The 21,198-nt window shown below is 38.9% G+C and overlaps 1 protein-coding gene across 7 annotated transcripts in view; it reads right to left on the reverse strand.

Moving 5' to 3' along the window:
- Window positions 1-7,134: 7,134 nt before the first annotated feature.
- GHR (growth hormone receptor) overlaps window positions 7,135-21,198 on the reverse strand; it is a 276,203-nt gene continuing 262,139 nt past the window's right edge. For all 7 annotated transcript variants that reach the window (XM_047866704.1, XM_047866685.1, XM_047866678.1 and 4 more), the window contains 4 exons: window positions 18,716-18,881; window positions 15,187-15,277; window positions 10,452-10,521; window positions 7,135-10,120 (listed from right to left, as the gene is read on the reverse strand). In XM_047866704.1, coding sequence (XP_047722660.1) covers window positions 9,149-10,120; window positions 10,452-10,521; window positions 15,187-15,277; window positions 18,716-18,881 — 1,299 coding nt within the window. In that variant the 3' untranslated portion in view covers window positions 7,135-9,148. The remainder of the gene's footprint in view (window positions 10,121-10,451; window positions 10,522-15,186; window positions 15,278-18,715; window positions 18,882-21,198) is intronic.

A 21,198-nucleotide genomic window follows, 5' to 3' on the forward strand; every position in this document is an offset into this window, starting at 1 on the left:
AGATGGTTGATCTTGGGGGTTCAGTGGTCTGGGATATGTCCAACTATCCCTTTCAAAATTTAAAACTAGCTATTGCACCTTGAACCGTGACCACTAAAAATGCTTGATGGGATTCTTTGGATTTTGGAGACAACATACATTACGTTTGAGTGTGCTGCTCTGAAACATTTATTTAGTACCCCAGAAGGCTGCTGGGTTTCAGTGGGCCCAGAGTAAGAAAAGGCACTTCAGCAATTCCAGGATGTAGTACAAACAGCCCTCCCACTGGGAGTTATGAGACAGCAAATGCAACAACACTCAAAGTTTCTGTGGCAAATGGAGACGCTGAATGAAGTTTCTGAATAGTGCCAATAGGAGAATCACAGTTTAGATCTCTAGGGTTTGGGGGTAAACCATGTCCTCTGTTGTCCTCTATTTTTTGAGAAATAGTTCTTGGTTTGATACTGGATCTCGGCAGAGTCTGAATCCTGACTATGGGACAACAAATGGCTGTGGAACTAGACTGCCAGTCACGAACCAGGTGTTAACTAGCTCATCATGTTTTAAGGTTGGGAGTGTGTGGGGGGGGTGCCTGGATGCCTCAGTTGGTTAGGCATCCGACTCGATTTCAGCTCAGGTCATGATCTCACAGTGGTGAGATCGAGCCCTGCATCAGGCTCTGTGTTGAGTGTGGAGCCTGCTTAAGATTGTCTCTCTCCCTCTGTATCTGCCCCTCCTCCACTCTTGTAACCTCTCTCTCAAAAATAAAAATGGTTTGGGGGTGTGCAGCAGCAATCCATCATCAAGTGGAAGTGGTCTAAAAGAGACTGGGTTCAGGCAGGCAAGTAATTTGGTTCAAACTTGTACAACTTCTCTTCCTGCATGCTTCCTGTCTCTCAGGCTCTCAGACTTCACGCACACTCTACTCTCACGGCAATTTCTTATAGCCAGTTGACAAAGGAGGGGAGAATTCAGGTTTGGTGCAAATGGTTTTGCATGATATGCTAGCACTAACCACATTTATAGTCATAATCCGGAACGTCCTAGAAAGACAATACTGGAGGAAAAATCCTTCCAATAGGCAGAAATGTGAGCAGTACATATGGCTGCCCCGTGTTTTCTTCAGCCTACACCAAAACCTTCTTCAAATGCCCCAGGCAGATTATTTCCTTCCTTGTGCTTTCATTATGTTCTCTGTATAGCACTAATACTGATTTATCACTGTGTCACAGCCGTCTATCTGTTTGACCCCCCGTCTCAAGTGTGATCTTGAGGGCAGAACCTGTTTTGCACTTATATCCTCTTCATCTAGAAAATCCTTGGTGCACAGTAGGTGCTCAGTAACTTTCCTCAAAACCTCTTTATGGTGTTGGCTCCTCGATGATTATCTGTGGCGATGCTTGTTCCTGGGGTCAGGGAGGCCTGACAGAAGCATTGTGGTTTAGTGAGAAGGCTGCCTCCGGAGACAGAGGGGCCATCCTTCTTCTGCCTCTCACTGGCACTGTGACCTTTCGCACACCGAGGAAGCTCCTGAAGCTCAATGTCTTTACCTTTCAACTGTGAAGGAAGGTAACACTGACCCTGCATGGCCTCAGGAATTATTAGGGGTGGAGGTGGGGGTATGAGACAAACCAACCTTTGTGGTAGTAGGGCAGGGATTTTCTAAAAAAGTGAGATAATCACCCTTCGATGGTTTGAAGAAGGTTGGTTTGGAGGTTGTTTAGGAAGGAAGAGGTTGGGGATGTTCACGAGAGGTACCCTATTAACATGAGAGTAACCCTGTTTACTGTTTTCACGTGTTCACACGCGCCATAAAATAAAATTTTCTTGGTAATGTTATAATTCTGTCTAGTTAATCACAACCTTTAACATTTTTTAATACTCTATTTTATTCCCCCCAGTATATCTAAAATATCATCTCAACATGTAATCAAAATATAAATTTATTAATGAGATATTTTAAGTTCTTCCTTATGTGGCTGTTTGTACTAAGTCTTAGAAATGCAGTGTGTATTTTATACTTCTAAGACACACGTGGCTACTATACTAAACAGCACACCTCTGGATTATCTTCCCAGAACATTCGTTTAACAAACGGGAAAAGCAAGGTTCAGAGGGGGCAATGACGGGCTCCAGGGAATGCAGGCGGTCGTCTTTATCCCACATTACTCTGCTGTGTAAAGTGTCCGCGGTCCTGTGCCACCTGCGGTGACTCCCAGAATGGCGCCAAACCCCGGCCCCCTAAGGAGAGGTGTTGCCCACACGCGGATCGGGCTTGAGGTGTACAGCCTCTTAGTTAACCCACCAGCCTGTGATCATCTTCTGAGGGACTGTCAGCTGGAAGCACTGAGCTCACAGGCAGGGAGGGAATGCTTGGGGTCCGCTGCTTCTCTCACTCCCCGGCATTCGGTGACTGAAAGGGAACCATGAATCACACGTTTCTTCACAGCCTAGTTTAGGAGTGCTTTTGGTAAATAAAGGGAGCAGAGAGTCTCAAGAAATTTGACCTTCCCCAATTCACTGCATCACTAGTACAAGGAAGGTCTATGGTCTGGTTCTGTTCAGTGGCCAGCAGCAAACTTGGAGCAAAGGGGAACGGCACAAGATGAAGTCACCATGGTCATACGGAAGACTCAGAAGCAGCATTTGCCAATCTCTGTTTTTCCCAGATATGAATCTAGATGATTATCCCTGAGGGCCCGGGAGGATGATGCTGTGTTATGTAAAGATTAGCAATACTGAATGTGAACTATTTGCTTGGATTCTCAAGTGCTCAGTAGTTGGCTGACTTTTGTTTCATTATGTACATCCAATCTGGACACAATTAGCATCTGGAAATTGGCGGGCACTGAATTTAGAGCATAGGCTCTGGAGCTAGAGTGCACGTGTTTGCATCCTGGTTCTAATATTTCTTAATTTTGTGACTTAGGTCAAATTCATTAAACTATGTCTGCCTCAGTTTCTACATCAGTACACTGGGAATAACAGAATTTACCTCATTGGATTGTTGTAAGGATTAAACTAAATTCATGGATATAAAGTGCTTAGAACGGTGCCTGGCACATGATAAGTGCTTAATGATTGTTAGCTAGAAATGTGGTCTACTCACTATTAAAACTGTCATCCATTAGATGGAATTAATTATAAAATTGCGTAGACTCAGTGGCCTACTGGAGCCAGTTCACGCAGTCTCACGAGAGCCTATTGTACAATCTCTTCCCAATTTTGTGTTCAGTGATGAAACTGATAGCTTAAAATCAGCCACATTGGGAGTATTTACACAATGGAAACTGGCAAATGTTACACCTCTGACCTCCCCTCTCTCCCCCAGAGGGATTGTTAAACATTTATTAATATGCTGCTGGTTATGGTTATCAGAAAAAGAACATTTTATCTTTAGCAGGTGGTTCTTTGGATCCATGGAGATTATAAAACTATTTTCCATTTTCTCCAGACTATGAATAGGATCAGAAACTCCCTCCTCCCTCATCAAGAAATGTTATCACCTCCCCTTTTTTAGAATACTGCACTAGTCAGAAGTTCTGTATTTTTGTCCTGGCTCTCTTACTAGTTAGTTAACTCTGGGAAAATCTATTAGGTTTTCTGAGCCTTGGTCTTCTCTCCTGCAAAATGTTAAAAGTAATGTTTTGGGTTGTCTGCAACACATATTTGTTATGTTTAAATGAAATATTACATATGGAAGTGCTTTATGAAATAAAAATCCTATGCAAATAACTTTTATCATTTGGTACCATTTAAAAAAAAGCTAACAATACAAATCTTTCTACTTTGGCTTTCCCAATGGTACTATAATAAAAAATCCAAAGTGCATGCAAGTTCCTGACAAATTATTTCATGCTTACAGAAAATATTGGTAACATCTCTTAATGCCCACAGAACAATCATGTATAGATTCTTTTAAAAAAATCCGTAGAAAATTTCTCTTCTATATACCCTGCAAAGACTGTTTCCTGGGCCTATTGTGCAAAAGTTTATTATGTTTGAAGTTCCATCTGGGTATTTTTTTCAAAACTCAGCAGATGGCAGTAAGGAATGAATTATTTTTGTTCAGGTAGTAACAGATACATATTGTTCTGGAGCTTTACAGAAGCAAAATATGCTCCTTTTCATGAAGAGTGATATAAGCATTTCTGTGTTATAAACCTTAGTTGAGAGAAAACGAGGTGCACTGAGACTAAGAGTTTTGTTGATGTTGGCAAGTCTCACGTGTTAAGCATTCTCCTCCAGTCTTCCAGCCGAAGAGGTAGGAAATTCAATGTCTGTTTCCTCAAGGAGATAGAAAGTCCTTGGCACAGAGAGGACAACAAATGCTCTAAGACTTCCAAGCTCTTAGAAAATGTCATTCCATATATGAAAACAAGTAATGCATCTGAATTGTGAAAAATCTGTGGTTATTTTAAAGGTGTAGCTGCTTTGCCTTTTATATGAGAAGTGTTGCTGAGAAAGCAAGCTTAATGGCGTCACATAAAGATGCTTTGTTCGGATTCACATTCATCTGAAATTTATTATAACTTCATTTTGTGTTAGGCCTGTGAATTCTCAGAGCAGCTCTTCCCAAGTGTTAATAGATATAATAATGGGTGCTCTTTCGCCATTATATTTTTGGCTGTTAAATAAAGTAGGAAATGATGTGTTGAGTTTAAACAGGTGCGTGTGTGTGCATGCAGGTGTTTTGTAGAAGCTTTAAAATGTCAATAGGCACACTGGCTCTCCCAGAGGGAAGTGTAGTGTGAAGTGTTTTCCAAACTTATGTGACCACAGAAGTACTCATTTAAGAACATTGTAGAGAACATTTATGCTCCGGGATACATGTTGGTACACCACCCATCTTACATGGTTGTTAGGGGACCCAACAACCAGAGTGTTATAAACGCCATTAAAAATGGTTTCAAGAGGGGAATGATCACTTAATGTGACGGGAACTGGGGACTGCAAGAAGGAGGCATTTGAGTGGGGCCATGAGGGATCAGGGAAATTCCAACAGGTAGGTTTAGTAATTGGGAGGTTTTCGGGTGCAGGAAGAGGAATAGGCAAGGACATAGAGATGCTAATTGCCTAAGTTAATATAGTTGGCATAATACCCTTATTAGATTTCCAAAAGAACAGAGCTTGAATCTTAACCAAAGGTCACATTCTCATTCAGAAGCTGTACCCTTCATGCATAGCCTTCACATATTAAGCTAGCAAAGGAGACTGGGCAAATTGTGTAGATCTTGGATTCTAAACTAAAGCATTTGGATTTAAGTAATGTGCAATTTCCCCCCCCCCCCCCCCCTATTTCTTACCCTAAGCAGAGAACACGAACATTTAGTATTTTAGTGTAAAACTGTGTAAATATGCAACGGGAGCAGACTTCAGTGTTAGTAGGTCTGAGTAGAACCAATGAGAAGATTAAATACAGAAAAACACATGTGTGGCCATCTTCAACAGGACATTAATGTTCTGTCATCGAAAGGGTTGTGCTCTTCCAACCCAAGGAAGTAAAGAGGTCTTCTTTCCCCTTCACCCCCGATACCTCGAAGCACCCCATAAGACTGAGAAGCCTGTAATACCACAAGGCTGAGTTTTCTACAGCATCTGTAAGAAATAAATATTTCATGCTTAAAGTGGTGAGGTTTTATTTGGTTTGTAATGTTAAGGCAGTGTGTGTTCCAAAATCTTAGTGACAGAAGAGACGTGATTTTCTAAACCATATTTGCAAAGGAAGGACTAGGGAAACCCTGAGGCTTCACCCATAGTTCTTTCAGGTAATAGCTGCTCAAAGGGCAGAGGCAGCAGGTAGAGAATTATTTCTGGATTGAACGCAAACCCTCTCGTGTAACGAAAAGTTGTGGCAGTTTGCACTCAACTTGCTGCGGCAATAAATCATTGCTCCGTGGGCTTCACACCATCACTCCATCCTCACTTTTCATGGACCCGGTGCCTGCACAAGAGACTGTGATTTATTAGTTAACCCACCTGAGCCTGTCTCCTGAGGAGGAATCTGCACTTCATGGCTTTATTGCTCCTTCAGGCTCCGACACAACCTACCTACCGGGCATCCCCATGCAGGCCTGACTTATGTCCTTCCCATGATGACAAGTATCTAGTGTGACACACTTGTGCCAGTGTGTGCGTGGGACGGAAGGCCTGCCTTCCCTCCTCCTGGGCAACGTGCTCCAGCTAGAAGTGTAGCTTCAAGGCAATGCTCAAGTATGAGAGGGAAAAGCTAGGACAAAATAGGCAGAGAGGGAGAGGTTAGGACCTGAGGTCTCCGAGTGGGGAAAAAACCACATATTTAGGAACAATGCTGGGAGCGTCTGACCACAGCAAAGCCCCTTGGGCTTAAGGTTCCTCTTAAGAATGTAACAGACACCCACTACTCTCCCTGGGGTTCCCCTCAGGAATTTGACAAAAGACCTGACTAAACATAAGTAGACCATAAAACACATGACCCAGGCCCAAGGAACAGTATGGCCATAGACCATCCCTCATACAATGATTGAGCCAATCAGGAATGGACAACCCAGCACCTAGAGTTATCAGTCAGTAAGGGTAGGACCTGAGAAGGAAGGAGGGGGAAGGGAGAGGGGTGCTGACCGGAACCTTCTAAAACAAAGACCCTTGCCTATCTTCCGTGGGCATTCACTTTCGAATGTCCCCTCTCTATAGAGAGAGCTTTGCTACTATTTCTACTTTCTGGTCTTAGACTCTAATAAACTTTTACCCGTTGCTCATTTTATTTTGTGTCATTCTTCGAAGCGGCGAGACAACGGACCCGGGTATGGAGGTAAAATAACAAATCCTGCAACACAAGCACCACTTTCTCCTCCTCACTCTCCCGACTCCTCATGTCATACATGCTATGTTGCATCCAAAACATGGCTCTAAGAGCCTCTGCCCACGAGGTGTTACAGCCAAGGAGAAGGCACAGTCCAGGCAAGCTGGAATAGTAATTTTGAGCTGGGCTCCTGCTTCCTCAAAAAGAGAGGGAGGGAGCTGCCAGCACATAACAAAAATCTCCACATCCATTGCCAATGTGTTTAAACTAATTGTGCTCAGCTCCCCTTCCAATGAGAAGAACTGAAGAGCATGCGGTCTGGTGTAGGGTGCCTTTCATGTGGGTGTTTGACAATAGAAGCATGCCACCACGGGTCCAAGAAAATAAATTTATTAAACTTTGAAGGAAAAAAATCCACAGACATGAGGAGAGTTAAATATAAACTGCAGGACACAACTAGTCATACTAGTGAATAATGGCTTGTGTGGCCAGCAAAGTACCAGAATGACATTCTGAGACTGATTGAGGTATTTAGCTATTTTTGGCTATAGAAATTGTTGTCAGCCTATGGTGAAATAGTAAGATAGTTTTCCCAAGCACACAGTTTTAAGTTGAATTAGGTTCTACACTGATGAAATTGTATATGAAACGAAATTATGTAGCTCTTAGAGAAAACTATAGCAGCAAGGTAGCAGAAAAGATCTATTAAACACCTATTACAAAGTAACATGTTGAACTTGGAACACCCAGTTCTAGCTTTTCACTGTCCTTCCCGCAAGAAAGAGGGAATTTAAAATCACCAACCATTAAGCCTGTTTCCTAAAAAGGTCTGAGCTAAATGGCAAATACTATTTAAGTTAAAGCTAACTTTAAAGTTTCGTTAAATGTAAAAAAAAAAAAAAAACCAACCAAAACTTAAAGTGAGAAGCATTTTTCAGTGAGATGAGATTCTTCTCTTTGGACAAACCTTTTGGGGAATAATCCCAACGCTCCCAAGAATGATGTTGAACGATAATTTCAACATTACTTCAGGACGCTTCTTTCTCTTCTGACTGCCCTCTTGGAGGCCAATCCACTCAGAGGGGAAATAAAAAATGAGGACACTTCTTCGCTACTTTAAATAAACCCTAGAAAGAGTTCGGTGAGGAAGAAAGTTTCCCCATTGGTTGAAGAACATTTTGACTTATCTGAGGGGATTGGAAATCTTGTTTCTTCTGTTTCTTGTTACAATGAATAGTGGGTATATTTCTTGATCTTTTGGTTCCATTATCTGGTTAACTTCATTTTCAATTTGCTTCGACTTACAAAATGCTTCTTGTACTTTATTCCCTTCTTAGGTCACTGTGCAATAGAATCACATTGTGTTAGAAGAGATACTACTACAAAGGTTCTGGGGCCATCGCTCATGATCTGCCTGCCTAAACACTCACTCCGTGTGCAACAATAGCCCCTGAGCAGCCTGTCAGTAAGGACCAGCTAATACCCTCTCCTCCTCTTAGTAGGGAGCTCTCTGTCCTGAGCCGAAATTTGGGTAAGAAAGAGTCTTTTGTTTGTTTGTTTTGGTTTGGTTCACGATGAGTAGACCTGTGCATACATCTTAAAAGTTGTCTCAATTAACAAATATTTCTTTAAAAATTTAAATTAAGACAAGCATGTGCCAATAACGCAGGTAACAACAATCATTTCAGAATTGCTTAAGGAGTTTTGGGAGGTACAAAAAGGGCCGCGTAAAAAACTAACTTGCTTATTTGTTTTTCTTTAGGTGGACCGACCAAAGCATTAAACCGGCTTTAGAGTGCGGTTGCTACATTCTCCAGATGGGTCTGCATGAACTACGGTACACGGCGTGTAGTGTAATATAAAATAGCCATGCTTGTAGTGTAAATTCTTAAAAATACCTTTATAAATTTTATGTCAAAATAAATGTTTTACATATCCAAACTATTTCTTGCCTTCTTACCTATAATTTTAGTTCCGGATTATCTAAAAAACATTGGCGTGTGCTCTGATTTGCATTCGATTTTCCTGAACTGCAAAAGCCACCTGATTTTTTGCTTTTTCAAAAAGCTTGATTTACTATACATTAGAGACAGCCATTCAATGCTTAGTATCACAAAATTAACACCCACATTAACAAGACAATCACTGCCACTAAACAGTCTTTGAGACGATTCTTTAAAATATTTACAGTTCACAATAGGAATATCTATCTGATCAGGCGTTCTTGTTTCTTTTTTAATATTATCTTTCAACACTTCAGGAAAAAGGCATTTAGAATCCGCTCCCCCCATTCCCCCCAAAAGTTTAAACATTGTTTTGGTGTAAGCACTCATGCCCTAGCCAGCTCCTCACCATTCAATATGTAGCTTGTGGGAAATCAAAGAAAGGCTACGGCATGATTTTGTTCAGTTGGTCTGTGCTCACGTAGCCACACGATGAGAGAAACTCTTTGTCAGGCAAGGGCAAGGCTGTGGCATTGAGCACGAGACCCTGCGGAGACTGTACTATGTGAATGGAGGTATAGTCTGGGACAGGCATCTCAGAACCCGGAGCCCGTTCTGCTGTCCCAGACTGGCCAGCGGTAGTGGTAAGGCTTTCTGTGGTGATGTAAATGTCTTCCTGGTTAAAGCTTGGCTCCACACGTGATTCAGCCTCGACGTGAGGGGCCACAGCGATGCACTTTTTGGCGTCTGCCTCGCAGAAGTAGGCGTTGTCCATGATGAAGTTTGCTTGGCAGAGTGAGACCGCTTCTGGATGCATGTCACAGGGGGATATCCCTGCCTTATTCTTTTGGCCTGGGGAAAGGACCACACTCCCTGCTGGAGTAATGTCGCTTACCTGGGCATAAAAGTCGATGTTTGCCAGTGAACTCGGATTGCTCAGCTGAGTATGGGCAGCTTGATGAGTTGACTCAGTTCCACTAATAAGAAGCGGTCTTGGTTTGTTTTCCTTTGCTAGGATAACACTGGGCTGCTGAGTGGTAGGGGTAGCATCAGTAGAAGGTGAGTTATTTTGATTCTTCTGGTCAAGGCACAAGAGATCTACTTCCCCTTTTAACCTCTGTGGCTGAGCAACCTCTGAGGTACCATCACACATGTCACTGGCATTGAAATCAGTCTCCAAAATGTCAGGTTCATAACAGCTGGTACGTCCAGAGTCATCATCCTTTGCTCCAAGGATGTTAAGTGATTTCTCATGGTCATTGCTTAGAAGTCTGTCTGTGTCGGAGCCTTCAGTCTTTTCATCGGGGTCATCAATATCCAGCTCAATGAATTCAACCCAAGAGTCATCGTTGTAGAATTCAGGTTTATAGTTGTCATGAATGGCTAAGATTGTGTTCACCTCTTCTAATTTTCCTTCCTAGGAAACAGAAAGAAAATGAAACCTATCAAAAGGAACTCATAATGATGAAATGTTTTCACAAATAACATTCAGAGACTAAAATTATGGTCACAAGAAAAGCGATAGCAACAAAGCCATATAATAAACACATTAGTGTAGAACTTTCAAATACATCATAAGACATTCTCATAATTTTAAGAGATACATTATTATTTTGAAACATTTTTCTCCAGAGGGGTTAAAAATGGAATGGGATACACATAGCTTGCAAAAGCTCTCAACATAGGACAGCATGCTTCAGGCGGCATTTAATTAGTGTTATCTAGGCCTTAGATAATTTATTGAGTACCTTGAGGAGATCTGGATCAATTCCTTTAATCTTTGGAACTGGAACTGGGGGAAGAATCAGCATCTTAATCCTTGAAAACAAATAAAATTTTGGTTTGACGTATCTGCAAAGTTATACATTCTCATGTTTCAAAAGATAGGAATAAAATATTAATAGAACTATTACTTATTCCAAATATTCTGGTACTCCATATAAGTGGAGTATGAGAAAGAAAATAGTAAGCAGTAAATGATGAGGAAAAACTACAGAAGAAGAAAAAAGCAACAAAAATGAACAAAAAGCCCTCATGTGAAGTCAATTTAAATAAAACATAATAGGTTGATGGGGGGTGGGAGGGTGGATGATGGGTATTGAAGAGGGCATCTTTTGGGATGAGCACTGGGTGTTGTATGGAAACCAATTTGACAATAAATTTCATATATTAAAACAAATAAATAAAACATAATCTTTTTTTCCTTATGTCTTTATTGACAGCCAGCAGCAGTATTTGGGAATGAGAAATCTGACTCTATCTGAAGCCAATTTCCATTTCATCTATAAGGATGGCAATTTTAATGTACTTCTCATCAGTAGTTTGCAGAAAAGAGGAAGGAAGAAAGAAAAAAGAAAGAAAGAAGAGCTGATTCACTTGAAGCCAAAATTATTTGCACCCTCAAAAATGGGATGAATTGAGATAAGTTTGTACCACACAGCTCACATTAATCATAAAATTACCTAAGATGATCTCATAAACCAAGGTGTCATTGCAGGCTTCATTTCAGTTGGGAAAGGCTACACTTGAGCTATCTCTAACTGATCAATATGGATTTATATACCCAATTCTATGATGTGCTTGAATTTTCTGTTCCCAATATTTAAATTATTTCTTGATCATGATTCATTTCAATGTCTCTTCTGCCTGTCTTGCAGTTTATTGTATCCCTAGCACTTAGAACAATTCCTGGCACATAGAAGGTACTCAATAAACACTTCTTGAATAAACTTGAATACCTCATATATCTATTTTGTTAATAGCATAACTAGAATTTGTGTCTTAAAATTAACATTGCAGCTCTGGAATAAAGCTCAGAGATTAGCTATTCTAGTGAGTTCATTTGTTGTTTTAAAACAACAAGAGTCAGAGGCACCACTGTTAGGCAGGGATGATAAACTGCTTTTTGGATATTAGTTGATATTCCACTTAATGTCAATGGATCGTCTAGTCTATTCAATAGGGAACCCATCTTCTGAATATTTCCATTTGCCTTTTTACCTAACCAAGGAATAAGCCAAATTTCACTTTTTAAATTGCTGTAAGTAGCCTCCACTAGGTTTACTTAGCGGAGCAAGTGTTAAAACAGATTTTTACTGATGAATAGAAGATACAGAAAAAATATAAATTATGAATAGTTGCTACCATTTTTTTGGAATGCCTCTGATAAAACAGACACCATAAGATATATTTCACACTAACCTATGGGCTAGTAAATGATGGTCTGAGGGCCAAATCTGGTCTGTTCTCTGCTTTTGTAAATAACGTTTTATTGAAACACAGTCATGTTCATTAGTTTAGATATTGTTATGACTGTTTTCATGCCATGGTGGCAGAGTTGAGTAGTTGTGACAAAGATTTCATGGCTCCAGAAGCCTAATAATTTACTATCTGGGCCTTTAGAAAACAAGTTTGTCAACCAGACACTAAACATTTTATTTGTTCTTATAACTACCAGGGAGGCAGATATTATCTGTGGAAAGATTTAGAGGTTTAAGGAAGGTACTCAAATCATACACTAATACTTGGCACAGCTGGGGCTCAAATCCAAAGTACCTAACCCCCAAACCCAGGCCTTTTGCCTTCTGTCATGCTGCTGTGTTATTTGGTCTTACATCTCTAAATGAATATTTCAAATGTCAAAAACATAGAAAAATGCAACACAATTGTAATTGCAGGAAACAAAGATTCCTAAATGTCTAATGCTTGACTTTGTTTGCCTCTTGATTTGCAGAGTATAATGCATTTAGGCACATGTTAGCTTTCTCGGACTTGTAGTTGACTTCCCGCCAGGGTAACAGAGCCTGCAGCCTATAGGGCTCAAGCAGGTGATGCAAATGCACGAAGCAGGCCTGTTGCAATGTCAAAGGGAGGGATGGGAATGGTCACAGAGAACACATATCCTTCCCAAATGGAACAGCTGGTCCTCTGCTTCAACACATGTTGCCATGCAGGAATATCAACTGAATGTCACGAGATCTTTCAGATTTTAAACATGACCTGGAAATCTGGGTTTTTGTGTGGAAATTCCCTAGTTTGTAAACATTTTGTAGCAAAATTTTTACTCCAAAATCAAATACATAAAATAACAAAACATAAGATCTGCAGGCTGAGCTTGGCTTTCAGATTGCCAGTTTGCCACTCCTGTCTGATGCTGATTCAGTTGTTTCTTTCCCCGTTAGTAATAGCTCAAAGGCTGGGATGAGTGTATGGTGAGAATGACTGAATACAGAGTAAAGATAACCTGGCCTGAAGCTATGTTTGTGACTTTGCCATCATTTTATTCAAATCCAAATCACATTATAGATATGGAAAGGGAAAAGTGGCATGGACTCAAAACTTCATACAAAATGTAGAACCTGAGCCCTTTAGAGCCCTAACATTCTGGGGAAAGCTGACATAAGAATCTTATTCTTTGGAGGATCATTTTATTTATTTATTTAAAAATTTTTTTAATGTTTTATTTATATTTAAGAGAGACAGAGAGAGACAGAGTGCGAGTGGGGAAGGGGCAGAGAGAGATGGAGACAGAATCTGAAACAGGCTCCAGGCTCTGAGCTGTCAGCACAGAGCCTGATGCGGGGCTCAAACCCACGAACCAGGAGGTCACGGCCTGAGCTGAAGTCAGACACTCAACCAACTGAGTCACCCAGGTGCCCCTGGAGGATCATTTTAATCATTAGAACTTCATGTTCTTTCCACACCTGTTGACAACTGTTTTCTCCTGTTTCCTACTTTCGTTGGAACATGGAAATTTAGACCATGACAAGGGTTTTTATGGGCAAATGAAAGAACAAAACTAATTCTTTTCTATAAAGAACTTATTTAGTACAGGAAATGTGAGAGTACAGTGAAGATTTCAGAACAATTTTATAATTTGGTAATTCTGACTAAGCATTGAAGTTAAGAGCTTCATTATTCATAGAAAACTCTTTTATACAAAGATTAATATATTTTCTTTAACATCCTATTTGTTGAGAGAATTATTTTTTCTTTGAAATATTGGTAGCTAATATAATTAACCAATATAACAAATTTACATGGCCTTCACAAAGACTCAAAATTGACAGCTTATGTTAAGAGTGAATTACTTTATATACATAGTGGGTATGTCTACTGTACTTATATATAAATTAGTCCATCAACTATATAGATCAATGAATTCAATGAATTACTTGACTCTTCTGTTGTTGGCATTATTTAAATATGTAAATTGCTTAAAATTCTATAAATTTATTTACATTTACTTACTATTTCCCCCCAACTAATGAAAACCATATTGTCATGCTTTATAACATTCATGCTTGTAAAAGAAACTCTGTTAAAAAGTTAGATAAAAGTGAAATTCTGCAGAATGACTTCTGCTTTCCCATTGGTTTACAGTATGAAACTGGAGATGCTACTCTAATTAAAAAGCTTGTGCAATGTGTTCACATAGACCCTATTTTGATTTGTAGATGTCTCTAGGCTTCAGCTGGAGAACATGTCTTTAGTTCTAGGAAATATGGCCAACCACCTTGGTTTGTCTGGAACTGAGGGGTTTCCCAGGACACGGGACTTTCGGTGCTTAAACTCCCAGGAAAACCGGGAGTGTTAGTCACCCTAGTCTAGGAGAAGGGGCAGGATTAACCCAGGGGACTTAAAAAAATACTCTAAAAGTAAGAAAATTTGCAATCAGTACCAATAACATTTCCTATATTCCTATTTCCAGTCTGTATGGAATTTCTTTCAGGGAGAAAAACAGAGAGTGATAGCTCATACAGCTCAAGGGACATTTAAGCCTCATTATAATCCAACATCCTCATATTATTGATAAGAACATGCAGCCTGGAGAAATTAAGGGGATAATCAAACAGCAGTAGCAGAATAATAGCTGGAACCAAGTCTTCGACACCAATACAGAATAGAATCTCCTCAAACTTAGAAAGCATTGTAGCTGTATTTACAAATTCAGGTAATTTGTAACATTGAAATAAAATTTAATAATTTAAAGAAAACCCAGATTTACTTGAAATCGCCATCATACGAAGTCTAAAACGGTTACATTAGATTGAATTATCTAGGTGGCTTTAGTTCGCCTTTTAAATTTGCTTCTATTTTAGGCCTGTGTCAAACTCAGCCAAAGGTTCTGTGCCACCTTGTCATCCTAGAGTGGATGGGCCTGCTCGTTCAGGACTCTGAAGAGGTCAAGGGGCAGCTCAGAGGTAATGATTTTGTGAAGGAGGTTCATATCACAAGGTGTGCAGTCGCTAGCCTCAGCCTCCTTGTGTCCTATACAACTTCCCAGATAGAAAAGACACCTGTGAATTCTCTATGATGAACACAACAACGTGGTAAATGTATACCTAGGGATAATATTTTACTGCATTAATTAAATTTTTCACTCATGATTTGCAAAAGAAAATATCAAGTAACAAATGGAAACACATATGGAAATCTAAACACTGGAAGAAACATCTAAATATTAGACCATTTCCCACCTACCTTTGCTGTTTAGAAAATATGAATAAAAATAGTATCATCGTTAGCCCAAATATTCCAAAGATAGTAATTAAGAACCATGGAAACTGGAAATCTGAAACACACAAGAATAGCATCTCACTCATAGGGTTAGGAATAGTTGAAGTTTACATTTCACTTTCCTTTTTCACATAAAAAGATTTCTTAATTTGTATTCATCTAGTAAAGTCACCGATTTTTCCTGCTAATCACTAAAACAGAATGCAATGATTTGGAGTATTTTCTTTTCCAAGAACATTTCTGTCCACTGCTTCAAATCCTTTCACATATGAAAAAAAAATCGAAATGAAGAAACAGCAAACAATTAAACAGAATCCATGTTTGCATTAAAAAAAACCCTGCAGCAACCCCTTTAAATTAAGCACCTTATGTGTTCAGGGTGCATCATTAGTGGCTTCAGCTCTAGAAAAAAGTGCTGTTTGTTAACATACTACTTTACCTAAATAATGTCTACTTGGTTCTTTCTTTTTTTCTTTTTTTTTTTTAAGTGTGGTAATATTTTTTTTTAATCCTCCAGACTGAGGATATATCAAAAAGATGGAGGCAGAGTTTCTATTTTTGAATCATGACTGAAACTTCTTAGACATGAAGACCATATATTTTACAGCTTAAAAAATATCCTGTGATATGGGGCGCCTGGGTGGCACAGTCGGTTAAGCGTCCGACTTCAGCCAGGTCATGATCTCGTGGTCCCTGAGTTCGAGCCCCGCGTCAGGCTCTGGGCTGATGGCTCGGAGCCTGGAGCCTGTTTCTGATTCTGTGTCTCCCTCTCTCTCTGCCCCTCCCCCGTTCATGCTCTGTCTCTCTCTGTCCCAAAAATAAATAAAAAACGTTGAAAAAAAATTAAAAAAAAATATATCCTGTGATAGAAGATCACTACTGGGGCTCCCATTTTCAGATTTTAGTATACGTGTTAACAGACTTGGGGGAATCTATTTGTAAAACTTCCGTTTCATTTCTTTTTGAAAATTAAAAATTTTTTCTTTTTTTACCCTTTTTTCCCCAAAGTTTATTATTTATTTTGAGAGAGCAAGCGAGAACAAATGCATGCCAGCAGGGGAGGGGCAGAGAGAGGGAGAGAGAATCCCAAGCAGGCTTTGTGCTGTCAGTTCAGAGCCCAAAGTGGGGCCTGATCTCATGAACCATGAGACTGTGACCTGAGCCAGGATCAAAAGTTGGACACTTAACCGACTGAGCCACCCAGGTGCCCCACTTCTATCTCATTTCTTAAGACCAAGTGCCTACCAGCTGCTTGCAGTAGGTCCCCAGTGTTCTTACCACTTACCAAGAGGTTACCCACTTTTTAATTGAAATATAGTTGACATACAATCTTATTTTGGCTTCAAGTGTACAACATAGTGATTCAACAGTTCCAAACATTACTCAGTTCTCACCATGATAACTGTCGTTACCACCTGTCACCATACAATGCTATTACAATATTATTGACTACATTCCCTATCTTGTACTTTTCATCCCTGTGACTTACTTGTTTTATAACTGCAAGCCTGTATCGCTTAATCCCCTTTACCTATTTCACCCATCCTCCCTGTGCTCTCCCATCTAGCAACCACCAGTTTGCTTTCCGTTTTTATGAGTCTGTTTCCATCTTGCTTTGTTGTTGTTCTTTTTTTTTTTTTTTTTACATCACACATATAAGTGAAATCACAGGGTATTTGTCACTTAGAATTATACCCTTTAGCTTCATCTATGTTGTGAATAGCAAGAGTTCATTCTTGTTATGGCCAAATAATATTCCACTGTGTGTGTGTGTGTGTGTGTGTGTGTGTGTGTGTATGTATAAATCACATCTTTTTATCCATTCACCTATTGATGGACATTTAGGTTACTTCTATATCTTGGCTGATACAAATAATGTTGCAATGAACATGGGGATATATATATATATATATATATATATATATATATATACACACACACTTGAATTAGTATTTTCATTTTTGTTGTATAAACACCCAATAGTAGAGTTACTAGATTGTATGGTATTTCTATTTTTAATACTCCATACTTTAATACTCTATTTTTAATATTCCATACTGTTTTCCATAGTGGCTGCTCCAATTTACTTTCTCACTAACAGTGCAGGAAGGTTCCCTTTTTTCCACATCCTCATCAAGGTTATCCACTTTACACAAAAAAGACAGGTGGAGTTTGCCTTAATGTTGCTTTATTAAAAGTAAGATTTTATGCTGTAATGTTCCTTTATTATTTTTATTTTCTTATTGAGTTATTAAAATCTCCAAAGGAGATATTATGTATAGCATAAAGAATTAATGGAGGAGAGAATACCATTTTATATCTTGTGGTATCTGTAACTTTGCATCAATTGCAGAGTATCAATGACAGTTCCCATATGTATTCAGGAACATAACAAAGCTAGAACTTCAGGTTTTTTTTAAGGAAAACATTTTTTGGAAGGAAAAATCAGTTAAAAAAAATCTATACTAACTGAATTAAATGGCATCACAATAAGCTTAAAGGGTGTGTGGCAAATTTACTTTCGAAACCAGAATTTCATTATATCAAATATTATACAAAATAATAAGCCTGTTAACTAGAACTTAGAAAAAAAAAACCAGTGCTACAGGCATTTTCATTTAAGTGCTATTTAGCATCATGGATTTTACTTGTACCATCAATGCAAAAAGATAAATTTAATTTCTCTATTGCTTGTGATTGCTTCATTAACAAACTTCACATCCTCATACATAGCCCTGTGAACCCTCTGTGTTTAATTGTAGATGCACTATAGCTAATTCCCATGTGGGAGTGATAACTTTATATACTTATTGTTCATTATTAGGCAGACTTCTTTATGTCTGTATCAAAAGTTTTAATTCTTTTATTTTGAATTCATAGATCTCATTTCTCTGAACTTGCATTATCTTTGTATTTTTCTTATATAAGATCTTCAAATGTTCCATGTTATCCTTGCACATAACTAGCATGCTACTTATTAAGGCTTTCTCCCGGTGAAAACCATACCTAAGCTTTCTAAAACCACTAAGCAGCTGCCATTGACAACCTATGCTGACACAATAGTAGGCTTTTAGATGCCACATATCCATCCATCCATATATTTCTTCACTATGTATTTGAAATACACAGTATTTCTTCACTATGTATTTGAAAAACATTTTTCTGATTATAAATGCAAAACAAACTCATAGAAAATTTTAGAAGTATGGAAACATATAAATAAAAGAATCATCTGAAATTCTGATATCCAGAGATATCCCCCATTAATATCTTAGTACATCTTCTCCTCTCTAACTTACACCTCCCCCAGGACATTTCCTGAATTAAATAATTCAAAAACTAAGTTCTCCTTCCCCTTCTGTAATGAATAATATCTGTTATAGACTGTGAACTTGAGGTCTCTCACCCCGACATTTGAAGCTAATGGACTGTGATCTGAACAATGTTATGACATTGACAAAAGCCACGTTGGCTGCCATTTTAAATCTTTTACCTTCTTCACATGCAAATGGGCTCATTTGAGGAAGTGTTACATAGAGCACCTCACTGAACTCGCCATATTTTTCAGAGTTTCGTTGTCTGGATCTCACACGCACTTCATATTCTTTATCTAGTCTCAGTGAATAAACTGGAACTGATGTTGACAATACAGGGTCCATCTTTCAAGACAAAATATAAAACTTACTGGTTAGCGAGACAACAACTCAATGCAATAAACTCTATAAAGTGTTTCTGCATCTTTACTCAAAATGAATTCTGTGAAATAGCACAGGGGGAGTTTGCCACTTAAAGGAAGATCAAAGCAAATAACTTTGTTAAGAAACATTTTGTTACATGGATCACAGTTCTCCAAGCTATTTTGGAATAAACCCAAAGAAATAATAGGTTTGTTTATAGAATTGCAACTCCATTTTTGTACCAGGCCGTCAGATATTCTATACAATCAAAGCATAATAGAATTACTATGGAGAATGGTGGAACTATAAAGAAAACTACAGATATGTTTTCTACCCTTTGGGATATTACAGTTTTGCATGAAGACGTAAGAACAGAAAAAAAACCCCAACATTATTTCTACACCAAAACAAATTATAGTCAAACACACACACACACACACACACACACACACACACAGAGTTTGTTCTTTGGAAATTATGGGTAGTCACTCATAAGATCACAGAACTGGAAATGGTCCTAGAAAAATCACAGTTGTCTAAATTATTCTGTTAGAAGCAACTACATACCTATTCTGCTTCTTCTAGAAGGCTTAAAAGTACTTCAAATGGTTTGCTATTCAAAATTTGCAAAGACATGCCGCTAGAGTCCTTGGTAACAAAAATCAAGGTCCCACAACCCTTCTTTTACCTTCCTGGGGAAGGGTAATAAGGCTATTAGACTTTTAAGACATAAGGCCATCAAAGAAATAGACCCAAGTAATAATGGTGTTTTCCTTCAAGTTAAATTCTCAAAGTAGGTATTCAATATGTGCTTTTCATGTGTTTTCAGATAGAACACCTTGTTACCATTTATAGAAAATTAGGAACACTTACATTTTCAACAGCATGGATTTTTCCATTAAAAAGATTCTCATAACTTGTCTTATTAAGTCAGAGGCTGGGCCTGCAGCTTCTACAATAAATTTCCTTTCACCTCAGTAAGTTTCTACTCACAAAGTCCCTATTTTTTCCCCATGTGTACATGGGATGGTTAGTTTGTATCTTTTTTGAAGCTTTTTAATATATGATATATTTGCATGCCTAAAGTGCATTTTTATTTATTTATTTAAAAAAATTTTTATTATGTTTATTTATTTTGAGAGAGAGACAGAGTGCGAATGGGGGGGGGGGGCAGAGAGAGAGGGAGACACAGAATCCGAAGCAGGCTCCAGGCTCTGAGCTGTCAGCACAGAGCCCGACACGGGGCTTGAACCCACAGACCACAAGACCATGACCTGAGCCAAAGTCGGTCCCTTAACCGACTGAGCCACCCAGGCACTTCTAAACCTCACTTGTTTTTATGGTTATGGCATTTGTGCTCATAACCAATTAGATGGTGTGTTTCTTTAGCAGAGGTCAATTTTTTTAAACATTTATTTATCTTGAGAGAGAGAAAGAGAGAGTGGGGGAGGGGCAGAGAGAGAGGGAGAGAGAGAGAATCCCAAGCAGGCTCCATGCTGTCAGCCCAGAGCCTGATGCGGGGCTCAATCCCATGAACCGTGATATCATAACCTGAGCAGAAAACAAGAGTCAGATGCTTAACTGACTGAGTCACCCACTCAGTCATGAAAACCCTTGGTGTTCGTGACAACTCTGTCTGAGACCCTTGTAAAAAATACCATGAGTATATAACTTCACTTATAAAAGGTAAGTGAAGTAAAAGTTAACTGATCCCTTTGGACTATCTTATGAGATTGAGCAGAGATGCAATTAAAAGTGAAACAAAGCCAAGCTGGGATGCAGCCCTGAATGGTCAATTGACTGAGTCCCAAGCTCCCATGTACCTTCTTCAGGGTGTGAGTTTCATATCTGTGCATCAGCTGATACATAACTATATGCACACTGGGCTTTCAGGGTTGAAACTATGATTCCTAAATCTAAGAATGCTAATGTTTGGATTCACACCTTTGCTTTTTCTGGATAGTCAACCTTTTTGTTTCAGGACTCCTTTATACTCCTAAAAATTACTGAGAATCCTAAAGGTTTTGGTTTACTTGGGTTATGCTTATTGCTATTTACTGTATTAGAAATTGAAACTGAGAAATTTTAAAAATGGTATTAAATTGATTTTTATAAAAATTATACTTTGCAAGACAACAGAATTACAGTGAGAAGAATGACTTTGTTTTACATTTTTGCAAAATCTCTTTAATGGATTTCTTAATACAAGATGGTGGTATTTTTACATCCACTTCTATATATATATTTTTTCCAAACAAAAGGTCTCATATATTACCAGCCAATCTACGGGTCAGAAGCA

This window comes from Prionailurus viverrinus, chromosome A1 (assembly GCF_022837055.1).
Source record: "Prionailurus viverrinus isolate Anna chromosome A1, UM_Priviv_1.0, whole genome shotgun sequence".
Lineage (NCBI taxonomy): Eukaryota > Metazoa > Chordata > Mammalia > Carnivora > Felidae > Prionailurus > Prionailurus viverrinus.